This window comes from Mastomys coucha, unplaced genomic scaffold (assembly GCF_008632895.1).
Source record: "Mastomys coucha isolate ucsf_1 unplaced genomic scaffold, UCSF_Mcou_1 pScaffold5, whole genome shotgun sequence".
Taxonomy (NCBI): Eukaryota; Metazoa; Chordata; class Mammalia; order Rodentia; family Muridae; genus Mastomys; species Mastomys coucha.
In genome coordinates, this window is record NW_022196911.1 from 96,712,579 (window position 1) to 96,732,240 (window position 19,662).

At 50.8% G+C, this 19,662-nt stretch overlaps 1 protein-coding gene across 1 annotated transcript in view; it reads right to left on the bottom strand.

Moving 5' to 3' along the window:
* The window catches only part of Znf385c (zinc finger protein 385C), a 67,198-nt gene that overhangs the window by 28,467 nt on the left and 19,069 nt on the right, over nucleotides 1-19,662 (bottom strand). Inside the window, exon 3 of the mRNA XM_031354065.1 lies at nucleotides 1,282-1,449. Within this exon, the coding sequence (XP_031209925.1) occupies nucleotides 1,282-1,449 (168 nt within the window). The remainder of the gene's footprint in view (nucleotides 1-1,281; nucleotides 1,450-19,662) is intronic.

A 19,662-nucleotide genomic window follows, 5' to 3' on the forward strand; every position in this document is an offset into this window, starting at 1 on the left:
TCCGCCTGCCTCTGCCTCCCAAGTGCTGGGATTAAAGGCGTGCGCCACCACCGCCCGGCTTTTTTTTTGTATTTTCAAGACAGGGTTTCTCTGTGTAGTCCTGGCTGTCCTGGAACTCACTCTATAGACCAGGCTGGCCTCGACTCAGAAATCTGCCTGCCTCTGCCTCCCAAGTGCTGTGATTAAAGGCATGCGCCACCACTGCCCAGCAAATGGAAGACTTTTTAACCATCCTCCCCACAACCCCCCATCCTATGTGCTCCAAAGATAGCCATCTAAGATTAGCTCAGTCACAACCTTGAGAATCCAGCTTTTAAGTGCCTCCTTGGAGGAATTAATGCTGATAAGAAAGTCTTCCGGTCCTTTGCTAGGGACATGACCTCAGCCTGAAATGCCCTTCACCTGTCCTGGTCATCAGTCTCCTTCAGAGGACTTTGTGTCCCCCGAGGATGTGTCTCAACTTCCATCATGCTTAGGGGACACTGTATAAATGTCATCCAAAGATTAGGCGCTCTCAAGATTCAGGGTAGCTTCTGGCAAAACCCTGCCAGGCTGCACGGTGGGTTTCTTGAAGCCACCCCCAGGATCTGGGGTACTGATGCCTCCTGCCTCTCCCTCCAAAGCTTTTGTGGCTCGGCCTTCCTTGCCAGCCTGCAGCTCGTGACCGCCATGTGTCTGTCAACAAGCATCACCTTCACAGACGCATTCACTCATTTCCCCCAGAACACTGCACTGCAGCCAGATGCCCCTACAGCACGGGCAGCCAATCCTCCTCTCCCCTACCCCCAGCCCCTATCCTCTTCGGTGCACAGTCACCCCAGGCAGGGAGAGGCAGAAAACCTGGCTGAGAGTCCAGCTGCCACAGGAAGAGGGACCTCCTGTTGTTCCCTGATGGAGTGCTATGCAAACGTCCTGACTCCCGCTTGAAAAGCAGAAATATGGAACATCCTGCAGGCTGGAGAAATGTTACAAATGTCCTGATCATGAACATCTCCACAAGGAGAACTCCTAGAACCGGAGAGACCCCCAGAGGAGACCTCAAGACTCTCACAGCCCTAGAGATCCCATGGAAAGCTGTCCAGATGCAAAACAAAACTTTCTTTGGTTTTGTGGAATCCAGAGGACATGCCAGGCAAACGCCATACCACCGTGCTACATTACCAGGTTTTAAAATAAAAACTGACAGCACCACAGAGGGAAGCCACAGACCCAACGTCTCTTAAAGGGACCCAAAGCCAGTTTATAGGAGAGGCCCTAAGCTTAGGGCCACTCCACACTGACCTGGCTCCTTGGAGGTCTTGCCCAGGCTGAGCTGCCGAAGCCTTCGCTGGTGGGCGCGTCCCGCACAATGCACCTGGGCCTGGGCAGCAGAGTTCAGCTGGACGTTGCAGACATCGCAGAGCAGCGTGTAGGAGGATCGTTTTCTTTCCCGCTTAGGCTTCAATGATTCTGGAGAGTGAGGGGGGCACTCAGATGTTGCAGTCGTGGGGGGCTCCTTCTCACCTGAGGGGGTTGGGCTCAGTGGCCGCTTCATACCTGTGGAGATAGAGAAGGAGACAGATAATACAGTGGCTGGGGTGGTTGTGAACACACAGAAAAAAAAACAGGAGAGGTTTGAAATCTGGAGGTGCTGATGTGTATGCCAGGTGACCCAGTGTGACTTCTAAATACACCCCTCGGCCAAAATGTCAAGAGGAAACATGATGGGGGCACTCTGTTTCAGGCAGAGTAGCATCAAACTGTGGGACCATTAGGAAGCGTGTCAGAAATGGCTGCACACTGGGAAGCTGGTCGAACCCAGAGTCCCAGGGCAGGAAAGTAAATCTCAGAGAGATGGAGATGGGATCTTGGAGACAAGGTGACACTGGAGAAACACAGCAGCAGGCCAGTAGAGTCTCACGTTGGGAAGCTGAGTCCTGGTCTCAAGCCCCCAGGCAGGAGCTGACAATACTGTGACAGACAGGCATGTGGCACTTACTGGAGACACAACAGCCCTCTGGCCAGAAACCCAACAGTCCTGTGCCCTATACCCAGCACGGTGACATTCACCAATAAAGACAGCCTGCGAAGCCACCCTAACCCCATCCCACATGACTTGAGATGGATGGCCCTACTGTCTTGGTCACTTGAGTCCAGGCCACAGCTGGCAGCCTGGTGGAGACCTAGGTCTGCTGAACACATCATTCATACCTACCCCCAACCTGGACACTCATGTCCTTCATACAGGCGACTGTCCCCTTCGTAGATAATCTTTCCTCCCTAGCTCATTTCTCTCATATTTCTGCTTCTGTTTCTCCTTTGGAGTTGGCTGCTGAATCTCTTTCTCAGACAGAGCTTGTAATCACTTCTTCCTGGTGAGGTGTGTGTGTGTGTGTGTGTCTGTGTAGTGTGTGTGTGGTATGTGCATGTGTCCTCACATGCACACTCACACAGGCTCATACGTGTGAGGGAGAGAGCGCATGTGTACAATATATGTGTATGTATATATGTGTGTTCATCTCTGTGTGCAAAGGTATGTGCGCCTGTGTCTCCATGTGTGCATGTGTGTACATGTACGCACTCACACACGTATGCACATGTGCATATGTGTGTTTGTGTATGCACGTTTGTGTTTCCTGGCTCACTTTACTGGGAGACTTCCTGAGGGCAGTGCCTGCTTCCCTCAGACTTGAGCAACCCCAGGATTTGGGGGAAGCATGACTGAGCCCATCTCTCTACTTCCAGATGAACTGTGCAGCCCCATTCCATTCATGTTGAAACCCTAACCCTTAAGTATAGCACAATGTGACTGTATTTGGAGAAAAGACCTTAAAAGAAGCCGGGCGGTGGTGGCACATGCCTTTAATCCCAGCACTTGGGAGGCAGAGGCAGGTGGATTTCTGAGTTCGAGGCCAGCCTGGTCTACAGAGTGAGTTCCAGGACAGCCAGGGCTATACAAAGAAACCCTGTCTCGAAAAACAAAACAAAAAAAAACCAAAAAACAAAAAACAAAAAGAAAAAACAACAACAACAAAAAACCCTCTAAAGAGGCAACTAAGTTAAAATGACAGCTTCCGAGTTGGCTGCCAACCCCAATGCTGTCTTTCTTTATAAGACAAAGAATTTGAACAAGGCTATTTCAGAAGAAAGCATCCCTGAGCCTGGCTATGACACACACCTGTTATCCCAGATTTAATGGAGGTTTAAGCAGGAGGATCAGGAGCTGGAAGCCAGCCTCGGCTACATGGCAAAAAAAAAAAAAAAAGTAGATGGGCTGGAGGGATGGCTCAGTGGTTAAGAGCACTGGCTGCTCTTCCAGAAGACCCAGGTTCAATTCCCAGCACCCTCAGGGCAGTTCACAACTGTCTGTAACTCCTGTTCCAAGGGATCTGACACTCTCACACAGACATGCATGCAGTCAAATTAGCAATGTACATAAAATAAGAATAAATGTTTTGTTTTTTTTTTCGGTTTTTCGAGACAGGGGTTCTCTGTATAGCCCTGGCTGTCCTGGAACTCACTCTGTAGACCAGGCTGGCCTCGAACTCAGAAATCCACCTGCCTCTGCCTCCCAAGTGCTGGGATTAAAGGCATGCACCACCACCGCCCGGCTAAGTAAATTATTTTTTAAAAAAAGAGTAGAAGGTTTGGATGTAGCTAAGTTGATGGAGTTGCTTGCCTAGCATGAGGGAGGTCCTGGGTTCGACCCTCAACACTACATGGACTAAGCATGGTGGCACATGTCCATAATCCCAGCACTCGGAAGGGTGAGAAGTTCAAGGTTATTTTTAGCTACATAGAGAGTTTGAGGACAAATGTAGGGTACATCTGACCCTGCCTATTAATTAATTAATTAATTAATTAAAGAAAATAATAAGTAAGAAGAGAAGCCACCATTGCCACTGCCAGTCCTGTGACACTGTGATCACTCAGCCCTTTAGCCCCAGAACTAAGATACAATACATTTCCGTTGTTTAAGCCTCTGCCTTGCAGAGCTTTCCGAAGGCAGCTGGAGAAAGCTAATACTTCTCCCTCAAGGTCATTTCCCAAGTCCTTAGTCTCAGGCTCATTCTGCACACCAGCTCAGTCAAGCAATGCTATAAAGTTCTCACAGGAGCACGTGAGCATCTATCTGTGGAGTCCATCTGAAGAGGAAATGTATTACCCAAGTCCATGGCCGTGAGCCTGCATGCATACCCTGAATGTTATCGTGAGTTGTTTGTTGTTTTAGCAGACAGTGGTCCCTATGAAATGTGTCTGTCATTACTCATGTGGGGGCTGTGGGTGGCTGGGAAGGTGACCTAGCTTAGAGTAGGTGTTCACTGATGGTTTACACTTCAGTCACGTCAGTTGTGATGGGTGAGGCCACTGCAAAGGTCTCTGTTCACTACAGGTGGCTAATGTGATCTGTCTCACACACCCCGTGTGCACTTTCCAGCAAAGCTCCAACACAGTGTAAGTTCCATTGTGCTCATATCTCTAACTATGGTTGAGTGTCTGAGACCTGCTCTATGTTAAATCGTGTCTGGGTCCCCAAATGCGATGACAGAAGTAATCGTGTTTGGAGCTGAGGTTACCGGATGAGACTGTACCAGTGTCAGATGGTGGGGTGTAGTTTTGTCGTCCAGATTAAAACACCCCCTTTCAGCGGAAGGAAAGAGGCTCTCTCACTGGGACTTAGGAAGCTGACAAAAGTTACAGGGCTCAGAAAACTTCTAAAACTCCCAAGACTCACCAAGCTTCCCCCAGAGCTGTAGCAGCAGTACTGGCTGGCTCTCCCGTCAGCCAGGGATCTCCCATCGTCACAGGGAGCTCCAGCGATGCAGTTTTCATAAGCCATTGTCCATGCTGGGAGTGGCTTCTCAGTGATGCAGCTGCCCATACATCTATAAGTAACTCCAATAACCTCACTGGTTCACTCAGCTCCACTTGGGTAGAGTAATGTCTTTGGTCTGTCTGTGATTTGTGCCCTATCTAACGTGAAGAGACACTTGTTTATGCCTTCCTAGGAATGGTCACAGAACAGATGAGTCCAGTATATGAAGGGGATCCTCACGGACATGCACACAGGTTCATGAGAGGATGGATACACGGATCAGCAAGCTGTGGGATCCCCAAGGTTGCCAGACATCCACTGCAATTTAGGGGAGTGACATGGGACAGGTTCCACTTTACAGGCCTTAACGGAACCAGCCTTGAGACCCCAGATCTGTGAGACAATCAATTTCTGTTGTCTATTTTGTGTTGTTCTGTTATCCCTATCCTGTTAAACTAAGATGCTGTGGGTTTGACCCTTGTATAGCCACAGATGCCTGAGGATTTGAAGCTCCTGTCCTGGATGCAGTACTAGCATCCATTCCAAGTGGCATGGTGGGCATCTATTTGGTAGTCAAGAGGCAGCTACTCTGAGCAGGGCTACACTACCCTTCCCAACGCAGGAGGCATCTCAGATGTTCCCTGGTAGATGTGCCAGGGGTCCAGAACACTGTCCTCCCCACAGAAGACACACTGGAGGTCACTCCCATCATTTTCTGAGGTTCCTAGTTCCTCCACCAATATTTAGTCCCATCTGACCTCTAGATGGCTGACCCTATAGCTCTTCTGCCTCCTCCATGCTCTGGTAGGAGAGAGGAAGGAGGTCACAGATGCCAGAGTTAGAGGAGGCAGCCCAGGTGTCAGGGGCCAGGTGGAGACCTCAGAGGAATGAGACTTTCTTAGCTGTCCAGGAAGAGCTCAAGGGGACAGGGATATTTTGAAATCTCAGTGCAATTTATGACAGACTGGACAGGGACATGGCTCAAGAGAGCAGACAAGTATGTGCCACACTGGTGGTTAAACCTCTGTGATATACAGCCTCTGAGATCTCAGACTGCTGGGATTCTGGGCTAATGTGTGCCCCCAGCCAGGATGCTGGGCCTGCTGTGGCCTGTCCAGCTTGACCCAGCCTTCCCAGCTGTCCCCTGCTGAGCTACACTGTGACCAGCTAAGCTAGGACTCTCAGTTATACGGAGACATGGGCAAGTGTGGGGTTGCACATGGCTTATCTAACCCCAACTATAAACATCACAGACTAGTACACACACACATATACACACATATGCACACACATGCACACATACACATGCACACACACATGCGTACACACTCACACACTCACACTCTCACACACACACACACACACACACACACACACACACACCAACTATACTTAACACCACCATGACTCACACCCCTGAGACCTCCACTTGAGTCTTAGTGACATGCATGAACTTCTGGATTTGATCCTTAGCAATATATAAAACCCAGTACTCCCAGCACTTGGAAGAGGCAGGACTAGAAGTTCAAAGTCAGGTTTGGATGTTCAAGGTCAACTTGGGCTATATGAGACTATTTATTTCTTCTTCTTCTTCTTCTTCTTCTTCTTCTTCTTCTTCTTCTTCTTCTTCTTCTTCTTCTTCTTCTTCTTCTTCTTCTTCTTCTCCTTCTTCTTCTCCTTCTCCTCCCTCTTCTTCACCATCATCATCATCATCACCACCACCATCATCATCATCATCATCATTTTCTTCTCCTCCTCCCCCACTTCCTTCTTGTCTTTTTGAGACAAGGTTTCTCTGTATAGCTCTGGCTGTCCTAGAACTCACTCCATAGACCTCGTTGGCCTCTGGCTCATAGAGACCCATCTGCCTCTGCCTCCTGAGTGCTGGGACAAAAGCCATGTGCCACCACCACCTGGCTATGTTTTCTTTTTTTCTTTTCTTTTTTTATAGTATTATTATCTGGAGGGGTGGGGTAGAGAGATGGTTTAATGGTTAAGAGCTGCTCTTCCAGAGGACCTGGGTTCAATTCCCAGCACCTACATGTCAGCTCCCAACTGTCTGTAATTCCAGTTTCAGAGGATCTGACCCTCTCACACAGATATACACCCAGGCAAAAAAAATTAATAAATAAAAATAAATTTAAAAGTATAATTACTTTTTAAATTTATGTGCTTGTGTATCTGTGTGTCTGTGTAAATATGCCACGTGTGTGCCCCACAGAGGCCAGAAGAGAGCTTCCGATCCCTTAGAACTGGCATGAGTTACTCTGGGTTCTAGGAACTGAACCTGGTGGTCCTCTGCTAAGCAGTCTCTCCAGTCTCAGATCCTGTCTCTCTAGTGATAAAGTACATTTAGTGAGGGCACCCTGCATGCCAGACATCTTGCATTTAAGATATTTTTAAAACTCCACAGTAGCATCATGAGGTGGCCACTATTATTAACCTGTTATATACTTCATAGTATACAACAGGATCCCCAGCTAGACCCAAACTGGACACATCTGACCCAGATCCCTTAACCACTGCCTTGGCTCACCCATCTTGCCTGAACTGCCTCGGGGCAGGGTGAGGAGGGCTCACAGATTCAATAGGGAAGGACAGGAGAATGCAGCTGTGTACCTTCTGTTAGGGTCTGAAGGCAGGCAGGGAGGTGTCACACCCTGGGTGAGAAGAGATAGGGCCAGAGCCAAGAAGGCCAGGTGGAAGGACAAGGTGAAAGAGAGAATGAGCATCTATGGTCCCATCTGTCCAGCTTACCTAGGAATTGGGGGTACACCTCCCTGCTCCCCACCTTCCCTCAGAGAGTGCCAAAACTTGAAGCAGACAGAAAGGGTACCGGCACGATAAGGGGCCAGACTATGAAAAGAGCTGATAGAGGCTTCAGTCTGATCTGTGTCTGTTCATTTGGAGCTGAGCAGTGGGGTGGATGGAGCACTCAGGATTGAGTGTAGGGAGCACTCAGGATTGTGTGGAGGGAGCACCCTGGATTCAGTGGAGGGAGCACTCAAGTACAACTACCAGAGTCCCTCTCCACCACTCTGGATGGAGGATGGATGCACTTCAGAACCCTAGGTTTTAGTGGACACCTCAGCCACTGCTCTCCAGTGAGGTCCTCTGCCTGTCTATGCAGAGGATGAGATGGAAAAGGACCAGAGGCCATAGCATACAGGCCAGGGAAGAGGTCCTGTTCCCGAGGGGTAACTGGAGGAGACGTTTCTAGGCCTGTTCCCAACTTTAACCGGGCATGGAGACTCCCTCAGCAAACACTTAATGAGCCCAATTACACTCTGACATTTTCCCCCATGTCTGCCAACAACCACCCTGCATCTCTCCCAGCCAGGCCCCAGGCCCTGAAAAGGGGGCCTGGCTCGCAGACTAACCTCAGCTGGTCCCTGCCCATCTGGGCTTTGGCTTCCTGGTCTTTAAGGAGACGGGACTAGGTTGAACATGATCTCTTGGGACCTTTACAGGCAGAGCTACAATGGTAAATCAGCAAGAGCTGCTGTGTGTGCCGAAAGGGGGAGGCCAGGCCATGCTGGGACCCTGGGTAGGGTGAATGTCCATCACCTCAAGCTACAGCAGAAAACCCACCTACCGCCAGTCCACCGGGGCCTCAGGATGCTGGCTCCAGAGGTTTTGCAGGTTCAGAGTGGAAGAAGCAAGTGCATCAGGCTGGGTTTCCCTCCCCCACCCATCCAGAGCTGTCACACAGGGTCAGGATGAGGACCCGAGCAGCCCCTGTCTGTCACTCATGTGGCTATGAGCAAAGTGGGAGGAGGCCACCAGACCAGGGACCCAGTTACACAAGGAACGTTTCTGGAAGAGGAGAAGCCTCATAATGTTCCTGTCCTGGTGGAGCCAGATGCCCTTTCAGTGAGCTGGAGGAACTGCCACCAAGCTTGGTGGCCTCTCTGCCACCTCAGCCACCTCCTTACTGCCATCTCCTAGGGTGAGCAAAGGAGATAGCTCTTTACTACATGCAATCAGTGATACCTAGCCAAACCGGCTGGCACCCAGGGAGCTGATGAAGGCGTCTGTCTAGCCAGTATCTATTCACAGGGGGCTGAGGGGTGGGGTGGAGAGAGCACTCAGGATTGGAGGGAGGGAGCATTTAGGATTGGAGGGAGGGAGCACTCAGGATTGGATGGTGGGAGCACTCGGGATTGGGTGGAGGGAGCACTCAGGATTGGATGGGGGAGCATTCAGGGTTGGGTGGAGGGAGCACTCAAACACAGCTTTCCTGCTCTCCACCACTCTGGACAGATGACAAATGCATTTCTGCATCCTGGGTTTTAATGGAGTTCTCAGCTCTTCCCCTCACCCCCATGAAGAAAGCAGAGGACAGAGTGGAAAGGGACCAAGAGCCTGCAGGGTAGGGGGTCATCTCGTGACTGAGACCCCACAGGAATCAGAGGCGCCCACCTAGAGCGCTGAGATGGTTGGTCTGAACAACAACAGCCCTGCCAGTGTCCCAGCTCCATACAACAGGATGCTTGGGCCTGGGCCCAGGAAGCCAGGCCTGAGGTTCCACGGGACCAGTGCCAAAGAGCCATGTCCGTCTCCTATCTCAAGTAGTGACAACAGAAACCTGTTTCCTCCCTGGGGACTTTTGAGTACTTAGGATTGGGAGTGAGCTGGCCAAGAGCTTTGGAAAGTCAAGATTCCATCCAGCTCCAAGGAAGGGTGAGAGGGCAGAGGAGGTGAGGGGGTGTGGTGGTACAGGGTAAGATCACAGCCTCTATCTCTCTCCAGGCCCTGCCCCCTCCTCACTCTTTGTTCTCTGGGTGTTCCAGGGGACCTCTCTCCTCTCTGAAAGCCCTAAAGATAGGGGCTTCCTCTCCTGAGCCTTAAGACTCTTCCAAAAGACCCACAACCCAGTCTTAGGAAGCAAGGAAGTCCTTCTTACTATCTAACCTGCATCTCTCCTTGCGTGGTCCTCGATAGCAATTCAGAGTAACTACCTCTAATGTGGGAGGAGGGAAGGCTACCCTCAGGACTCCTTTTCCCTCTGCTGCCCGGAAAATCCTAAGAACTCCAGCTTGTGGGAGTGGGTGTTCTGTGCCCTATGCCCTCTCCCAGGCTCCCTGTGCCTGCATCCTGGCAGAGCTTGCCTTGATCCCCCTCTATTAGCCCCTCTCCTTGAAGGGCGGAGAAGAATGGCATCCCAAAACACACCCCCTGTCTACAGCCCCACCCACCAGCACTCCCAAAGTACGAGGGTCCTGGGGGCCCAGGGGAGGAGGGCCTGGAGGTTCCAAGGAGAGCTTTCAGAGAGGGTGTGTGGGTGGATCAAGCTAGGAGGGCACCCTCCTAGCTGAAAATAAGGAAGGCCCTAGGATTTGTGGAGGGGTTAGGACAAGAAGGGCTATGATGCCTGAGAAGGTCACAGGTGGAGGTAAGAGGTGGGGGTGTTCTTTGCACTCCCCCAAAGACCTAAGACATCCCTTCTCTCCTTTAGAGCCCACTCAGGGGCTCATAGGCTAGCTAGACTCTGGGATCTTCTAAACTCCCGAGAAAAAAAAAGGATTGGGCCGGTTCACGGAAGGACCCTCATTCCCAAAAACCTCCCTGGCCATCAGTTCTCCCAGCAAGCCTTTCCTGACATCATTACGCAGGCTGTCTGCTTCCCAACCTCAGCTTCAGGTTAAGTTGGATATCCCTAGGTCACAAGGCAGGGCAGGTAGGGACCTCACTGCTGCCCACCAACCCACCCGAACCATCTTGCTAAACTTGTACCCCCACCCTCTACCCCGAATCAGTCAGCCTGCGCTGGGATCCGGGAGTCTGACGCCCCTGCCTACCTGAACAGGGCCAAGGACGCACCCGCTGAGCGGCACGGCACCAAGGCGATTGTAATTGCAGTTGCAGCTGGCAGGTTCCTGTCCCGCGCCTCCTCCGAGCCCGCCCCTACACAGCCTGTGCCGGAGGAGCTGCCAGGAGCCTCTCCAGCCCCGCTCTGGAGAACCAGACAGAGAGGGACTCCTTCATCTGGCTGAAGAGCTAGGCCATCGCAGTGGGCCCACCCTCCTCCTAGACCTTTTGTTTTGGAAAGGGGCAGAGAAGCCGTTCAAGGCACACTCCTAGATCCTAGGAGACATCTACTTTGTCCGGACTGGCTGAGTCCCTGCTTCACAGAGCAGAAAAAAAATCTCGGTCCAAAGTAATTCAGGAAGTGAGCACCAAACTTCAGACTGGCCTAGGACTGTCCAGAGGTGAGGGGAAGGAGGGGAGAGGGTTGGGGAGAAGATAGCCAGAGAGGGATTTGCAGAGGTAAGGGCTGGTGTCCCGACCATGTCACTAGGCATTGGAGAATCAATCACCAGGTAAGAAAGCAAAGCCATAGAAAAGGGTCACAGGGCTTATTGCATGCTGCCCACCTCTTCTTGACCTGAGTTGAACCTTAAGTGAACAGGCCACCTAGAAAGAAAGTACCACAGAACCCTGGGGCTGCCTGGCTCTTGGAACAGGGCACTGAAGTGCTACCCAAGCTCCAGCCTTCCAAGCTACCAACTGACTCCTACCCCAGGGCCTTTGCCCTTGGTGTTCATCAGCCTGAAACATTCCTTTGACCTTCACAGACTTATCTACTTGTTGCTGGCCTCCTCAGCTCAGATGTCACCTCCCCCGACCCCATTCTCTGGCTCCTTTCTGTTCTGTCTCAGCCATCTCCTGCATCTCCTAGGTGATTGCTCTTCTGGTTGAACACTTACCTGTCTCCCCCACGGAGGCAGGGCCTGTATTTCCCAGGTACTCAAGACACCCACACAAGGCTTGATGAATACTTGGGAGATTCTCCACAAAAAGTTGTGGGAGGACAGATTCATGTCCATTTTGATGTTCATACTCCTTAGACAGGCTGATGGTACGGTACATGGATTACATCTCAATAAGGCATTTGGCAGTCTTTTAAAAAGTAAATCCAGGCGAGAGACAGCAGCCACGATCCACGCTGGATACACAACACCCCAGAGGGCACACATTCTCCCTCCAGACCCAGGCACACCATTGTCCCACAGTCCACACCCCACATCTGTCAGTGGCAAATGGAGTTGCTGAGACTTGGAAAGGACCTTAGAGGTCACCCTATCACTACCCTTTACACTATCTCTGACCAGTTACCTTCCCTCCATCCTAAACTTTTAACATGCCTATGGCAGAGACCCAAAGACTCCATAGAAGGCCCCCATTCCACTGCTGGCTAGCTCATCTCTGGAGGAGACAGTCTATTCCCTGTGACAACCACATACTGATCCTCTATCTCTTCCACCTGACACAGAACAAGTCACTTTGCTTTACATAGAGATCTGGCAACAGCCTCTTCTAAAGAGATTTCTCTTATCCTGGCTGGAAACCGTATCTCTCCTTATGCTGCCCTTAGTGTGGTCTTCCTCCTCGTCATCTTCCTCCTCCTCTTTCCCCCACCCCGGCCAGAGCACACTGAACCTATCACACTTTATCTTTGGCTTCGGAAACCCTATGCTGCCTCCCCATTACTCTGAGCATCTCTTCCCAACCAAGGTAATTCTGAAAAATTATGCTCTGCCTAGTGTCTGACCCAGTATCCTAGTTCCATCTCCTCCCACTGACTTGGACTTTTCCCTTTCAGAAGAGAACGAGGAACATATCCTCCTGCCTCAACTCTGTACTCCACTAATGATACCATTCTTTAACTCTTCTGCCATCTAGAAAGAGCCGAAGGCCTGTGAAATCCCCAGACCTGCTTCCATGGGCTGAAGCTATGGGTCATTAGTTCAGCTCCCATGTCTCATTCCCAGTAAGTGACTCCATCTTCTTTATTTTTGATGTGCTTGGAATCAAACCCACAGCCTCACGCATGCCTGGCAAGTGCTCTACCACTGAACTATGGCACAGTTCACATGAACTTTCTGGATAGATGCACAGCAGACCGTATGTTTATGCTGCTGGCCCTCCTGTCTGCTGAGCCTCCGGCATCACTCAGCAGGGTCACAGGTGCGGCCTCTGGGCCATCACAAAGACATGACTTCACCTAGATACTTAGGGAGGAAAACACATCCCTAAAAGCAACACTGACAAAAACTTGCCCTGAGTCCGGCCTTGTCTTCCAGACCCTTCCCATAGCTTTAGCAACCTATTCATTGACTCTGATGATTTCCTAAAGATCACCGAGGCTCCCGTACAGCTGATTTGGATGGATGGGCTCTGAGAGGGGAACTCACCTGTTCCATGTCACACATCAGAAGAGAAGCGGAGCTGGGATCCAAACCCATCTGGCTGGCTCCAGAGTCTAGGCTATTTTTTTCCCATCATGCCAAGGTGCTTCTAAGAACCTGGTCCAATGTGCTGGATGACTTTTGAGTTTTGCCCTATAAAGTGTGATGGGGTCAGGCATAATGGGGGAAATGTCTGAGAGCCTTCACTCCAGAAGCTGAGGAAGGAGGATCACGAGTCTGAGGCCAGCCTAGGCTACGGAGCCAGATTTAGTCTAGCCTGGACTACATGGTGACATCCTGTCTTAAATAATAAAAGCAAAACCAAACAAAAAGGGTGGAGTAAGGAGGAAAGAGAAGGCATTCCTCCGTGTGACTGTGGTACCAGCTGGTACTCGCCCTCCCCTGCCCGTCTTCCATTTGCCCGGTGAGGGATCCAGTCCCCTAGCTCCTGTTCCTGTCCAGGCAGAGAAAATGACCCATGATCTAAATAAAGCCACCAAGTCTCCAGATTGCCCATCCTGGAACTCACTCCTGCCAGTCTCATCCCCTCACCTCCTCTTCCTCTCTGGGCAGGACCCTCCCAGGCACTGGTCAGCACACATCGCTAGATTCGCAAAATGAACAAAATGGCTCTCAGTGAGCTTGACAAACGCAGACCAGACACGGTGCGGTGCTCTAGCTGACGGAGCTTGGGCGGGTTACCTCCCCTCTCTGAGCTTGTAAAACAGGGCAGTGAACAAACACCAGTATTAGGTGTTGTGAGATCATCTTCGAAGAGTCCCAGACAAAACAGATGCCTGGCTGGCACCACTCATTAGGCACACCTGGTATCTGTCCTGAAGATGAGGATACTGAGGCTGGAGGGGCTCATGCTGTGACCAGACTTGGAGCCTGGAGAAGAGGGAAGCTGGAGAGCCTAGCTTTATGTCTGTCCCTTGCCCTTCACCAGGGACCTCCCTGAGAGCTCAGTCCGTGTAATTTCATGTTTTCCTTCCTTTTGAGTTGGGGTCTCATGCAGCCCAGCCTGGCCCTAAGCTCACTTTATAGTAAGAAGATGGCTTTGAATTTCTGATCTTCCTGCCTTTACATCCCTGGTGCTGGGATTACAGGCATGTGCCACCATGCCCAGTTTTATTGCTGTTGGAGATGAAACCCAGGGCTTATGTATGCTTGGTAGGCAGGTGTTCTACCAATTCAACTATATCTCTAGCCCCTCAATAAATATAATTTTGGAGATATATATACATAACATATATCATTATAAAACATATACAAATATATTGATTATTAAAACAGTTATACATACATACATATATATACATACACATATATATGTGTGTATACATATAAACATATACATATGTATAACTGTTTTAAATAATTATCCAGTATAATAGCAGTAAGAACTTGTGGGAGCAAGGCCCCCCGTGCCATAGGGATCAGGCCAGGAACCTTATCCCTACCCTGCTGTTCCTTAGTCTTACCCATTTTGAACTGCCTTAGTTCTTGGTCCATGGGTCCCAGAAGGGTAAAAGGAAACCCCAATCTTGGATCAGCATCCCACCCTATCCATCCTGGTTTCTTTATGCTCCTACTGTAGGGACAGAGTCCCGGTGGCCCCTCCTCCACCCACCTCCTCCTAAAATAGCTCTGAGCCACCATGTGGCCAGGGCGGCTCCCCACCAGCCGCAAATCCCCCTGAAATCAAATCCCCATCCTGCCCCAAGCAGGATGGCACCACCCCTTGCCATTGCCGGGCTCAGTGCTGGCCGGCCTTCCCCCATGGAAACCCGGACAGTTGTCCTTCACGGTGACCGGGACAATCATAAATCCCTAAATAATGAGACAGGCGCTGGGAACACAGAGTCAGGCAGGGTGCTAATTGGGTGGCTTCTGAGCAGGAATGCCGTGGGGACAACAGCTGGCCTCAGTTTCCCAGTCAGGACCTTGGAATGGGGGAGTAGAAGGGCCTCGGAGGCTGGTGAGGCTGTCTCTAGGCTCTCTCTCTCACCAGCCTCCTGGCCAGGTGAGCCAGCAGTACTGATCTGGAATATTCTATAGCTCAGGAGAGGCGAGAAGCCTAGCTCCCCCACCCCACCCTATCCAAGTCTCAAAGCGGGAAGCCTGACTCATTTCTAGCAGTGTCTGGTAATTGTGCCTTGCAGCTAAAGAACAAGCAGATCCCTCCCAACATGCATCGGGCAAGGAGGCAGAGAGCCCAGCACAGACACTGAACTCGCTCCTCCTGTGAGGTCTCTAATGGATTCTTGGATGAACCCAGGGAGGCCCTTGGTGTGCAGCGATCGGGCAGAGATTATCACATTATATGTTCAAAGGCTTTGCCCACGAAGGCGCACAGCAGCTGACACCCTGAGTCCCCAACTCTCCCAACCCCCTTGCCTGGTCCTTGGCTACAGGAACTGCATACACACTTCACAGGGGTAGAGGCAGGGGGATGGATGGTATGATCTCTTCGGGACTAAGCGCTTTGGAGTTGGTGAGATGGAGGAGGGGCCCTTGTGTGTCTCTGGGTGAAATGTGAGGGAGTCACATGAGCACAGGTGTGACTGAATCAGGCAGATATGTCTGTGTTACAACTTGGTCACTTACTAGCCATGAGGTTGGGACATCTCCCTTCTCAGCAATGAGGATAACAACACCAAGGACCCTCCAAACTGTTTAGTCCTGTCCATATGAAGGACGAAAACATTAATTACAGCAGACCAGGATTAGACCTCAGAAAGAACTTCCCCACAGCTGTGTTTTAGAAACCAAAGGCTCAAAAGTAGTAGGAAGACAAACAAGCTTAGGTAGAAGAACCCTCAGGGTACCCTCTCCCAAGCTATGGGCATCCATTCCATCCTGTCTCCCAGTTGCCCATCATCTTGCATTCCAAAGCTCCCAGCTTCACTGCAGTCTTTCCCAGACCAGAGCCAACTCCTCCTTTTGGTTACTATCAAAGCAATGGAAATTATTTCAGCCTCCTCACCCAGCTTTGCAGAGTCTGGGTTGTATAGAGGCTAAAGCTAGAGAGGAGGAGGCTGGAGAATCCGGGGCAGCAGGGGCAGCCCCTCCCCGGTATGAGTGGCACCCTCACCGAAGTCTAGTAGTCCGCTTCTGGGAGGACTTCATGAGACTTACTACTACCTGGAGGGGTAGGGAAGAGCAAGAGTTCGGGTCCCCCTGGGACAACCTTGGCTCCCGTCCTTCTTACTTCAAGAGAGGCATTCAGAAGATGCCCACAGGAGCCCTGACTATAAGCCAGGGCCAACACTACGGAAATTAAGATCTTGTGGCTCCTGACCCCACCCTTCATTTCCTGAACCTTTTATTTAATGAGTTAGTCCAGCAGGATCCTCCCACCCAGTCCAGCCCAGGAACCCACAGTTGATCCTTGAGGTGAGATACAACCTAACCTGTCCAGAAGAGAGGGAACTGAGGGCGACCCTGGGGGTTGGAGGAAGCCTGGCTCTCTGAGCCAACTGGCCAAAGCCAGTAGTATGGGGTGGCCAAGGGCACCCATCTTGTCAACCAGGGACTAGCTGACCACATCCAGGCACCCTCCTCTGGCACAGACCACTAAGAGTCCTCTCTCTCTCTGTCTCTGCCTCTCTCTCTGTCTGTCAGTCTGTCTCTCTGCCTCTCTGTCTGTCTGTCTCTGTCCTTTCCCTCTGCTCTCTCCCTCCCTCCCTCCCCCCCCCCAGGGCTAGCTGCCTCTGTCTGGAATTGAAAGTGCACACTATCATAGTTCTGAGAAACACCCTGCTGATACAGAGTGCATCATTCCATCATTATACCCTGGGCCTCTGTCCCCTCTGTTCAATCCCCAGAGGCTATCCCTAGCTGAGCTACTACCCAAAGGCCTCAGCTATAAATTGTGAGAGCCCAGGACAGTCTGGCTGTGAAACAATGGTTCACTTCTATGTTTGGTCAAACATACCTTGTAGGATCCCTGGGACAATTGAGAGGATCTGACGGGCAAGCGGGACAGGGCCACTGGAGAGGTCCCTGACTCTACTTACTAAGCTAAACCAAAACCAGAACAACTTTGAACACTTCTACTGCCCAAGCCCCTGTGGGCTCTGATGGGCTTGGCTAGCTAGTGCTGGGGCCTAAGAAGTTAGAACTTCTGCCAGGTGATGCTGATGGGCAGTTAAGGTTAGAAACTTGTGTCCAGAAGCTGTCCAAAGACATAATGGTCTTGGAAGTATTTTCTGGGGGGGGGGGGGGGGGGGGGGCAGGGTGCTCTCTCAATTCCCACCCCAAGGCCTCAGATTCAGGAACCTGTAGTAAGGAGTTTTTGTTTTTTGTTTGTTGAATTCTTTTGCTTAATTAATTTTATGTATGTGAGTACACTGTAACTGTACAGATGGTTGTGAGCCTTCATGTGGTTGTTGGGAATTGAATTTTTAGGACCTCTGCTCACTCTGGTCAACTCCACTCCCTCAATCCCAGCTTGTTCCAGCCCAAATATTTATTTATTATACATAAGTACACTGTATCCGACATCAGACGCACCAGAAGAGGGCGTCAGATCTCATTACGGGTGGTTGTGAGCCATCATGTGGTTGCTAGGATTTGAACTCAGGACCTTTGGAAGAGCAGTCAGTGCTTTAAGCCACTGAGCCAGCTGAGCCATCTCACCAGCCCTGAAGAATTCTTTAAGTGCTGGTTTGAATAAGAATGGTTGGGCCTGGCAGTGGTGGCGAACGCCTTCGAGGCCACAGAATGAGTTCCAGGACAGACAGGTCTATACAGAGAAATCCTGTCTCGGAAAAAAACAAACAAACAAAAAACCAAAAAGGCTTATATCCTCTGGATATTTAGTTACCTGGGAGTGGCACTATTTGATAGAGTCAGAAAGATTAGGGGTGTGGCCTTGATGGAGGAAGTGTGTGGGGATAGGGGGGCAGCTGGGCAGTGGTAGGTGGGTAGGGCTCTTGGAAGTTTCAAAAGCCCATGCCAGGCCCAGTCTCTTTCCCTCTGTCTCCCCTGCCTGTGAATCGAGGCATGTAGGATATAGCTCTTAGCTACTTCTCCAGTTCCATGCCTGACCTGAGAGGTCTGCTGCCATGCTCCCACCATATGCTAAGCCCCTGAAACTGCAAGCAAGCCCCAGTGAAGTTCTTTCCTTTACAACAGTTACTATGGTCACTGCGTCTCTTCACAGCAATAGAACAATGACTAAGACAACTTTGCTTTCTATTTATGAGTATGTATGCCTGTGTGAGTTTCTGTGCACTATGGAGGAGGTCGGAAGGTGCTGGATCTCCTGGAACTGGACTTCCAGGCAGTCACCTGATGTGGGTGCCGGGAACTGAACCCGGGTTCTCTGGAAGAGCAGCAAGTGCTCTTAATTACTCAGCTATCTCTCCAAGCACTCTCCTCTCCCTTTTTGAGACAGGATGCGCTGTGACCAAGTTAACTTTGAACTCATTACGTAATCAAGGAGGACTGTGCATTTCTGATCCACACCCCTCCCCATCTCCCCTTACCCCCACCTCACCCCAGCCTACCCCACCCCAGCCAGTACATGCCCAAATACTCTATTTTGGTTTTGGTTTGGTTTGTTTTTGAGACAGGATCTGAACATGTAGCTCAGGGGCTCAAAGTCAAGATTCTCCTACCTCGGCTTCCTGAGTCGTGGGATTACAGTCCTGGGCCACCATGCCTATCTGTGGCTGCCTTTTTTTAACTGTACCCAGGTGGTTCTGAGGAGCAGCAGAACATAGAGAAGCTAGAGTAGGAAAAGCTTGGCTCTTGGAGTCTTCATCCAGTGACATTGCTTATTGTTTCCTGTGCTACCCACCCACTCCTTCCCCCTCGCCCCCAGCTCCCAACTTCCTACCCCTAGCTGGCTGCCATCTCAGCCTGGGAAGACCTGCTCACCACACTCCTAGGCTGGCCTCCTTCCATCTTCAGACCTGGGCTGCGGGCCTCATGCTATGCTTTGTGTTCCCATGGACGGGGAGGTCCCAGCTGGTCACCCCTCAGGGTATAAGTCAACCCTGTTGAAGGAATGCAGATCTAGTTCAGCCCCAGTCTGGGATAGCAGCTTCCACAGCTGGGCTCCCGGGCGGCAGGGCTGTGACAGAATTCCTCTGGATTCCTGCTCTGTCTTACCTTAGGCCTCTACTACTCCGAAGAAGTGTGAATTTCATCCTCTTCCTTCTCTCAGCATGGGGACAATGTGTAGTTATATTCCCTAAGGTACACATGGTCTGGGAACCATCTTCCTACACACCCACTTAGGCACCTGGACTAAGGATGTCCACTTTGCTTTCCGGAAACAAGAGTATATAGCCATAGGACATGGGTTCAGATCGTGCCTCTGAGCCTCAGTTTCCCCGTGTGTAATATAAGGACAAATACTACTAGCGCTCACTTAGTGGGCCTTTATAGGGATCAAATGAGTCAATATCTACAAAGTGCTCGGCAAACATGCACATGGTGATATTATGCGTCAGGATTAAATAATATTTAACGATCCATCAGTCAGTCAGTCAACATAGTGCTGACTTTGTGCCAGTCGGGGACGCTAGGGTCTAGATCCCCACTTTACAGGTGAGGAAGTGACTTAGCCCATAGGATATGCAAACCTCAGGTGTGTCACCTCAAAGTTTCTCCCCTTCAGGATTCTCAGGCCACTTCCTCACTCCTCTGGCGCCTGGCCTG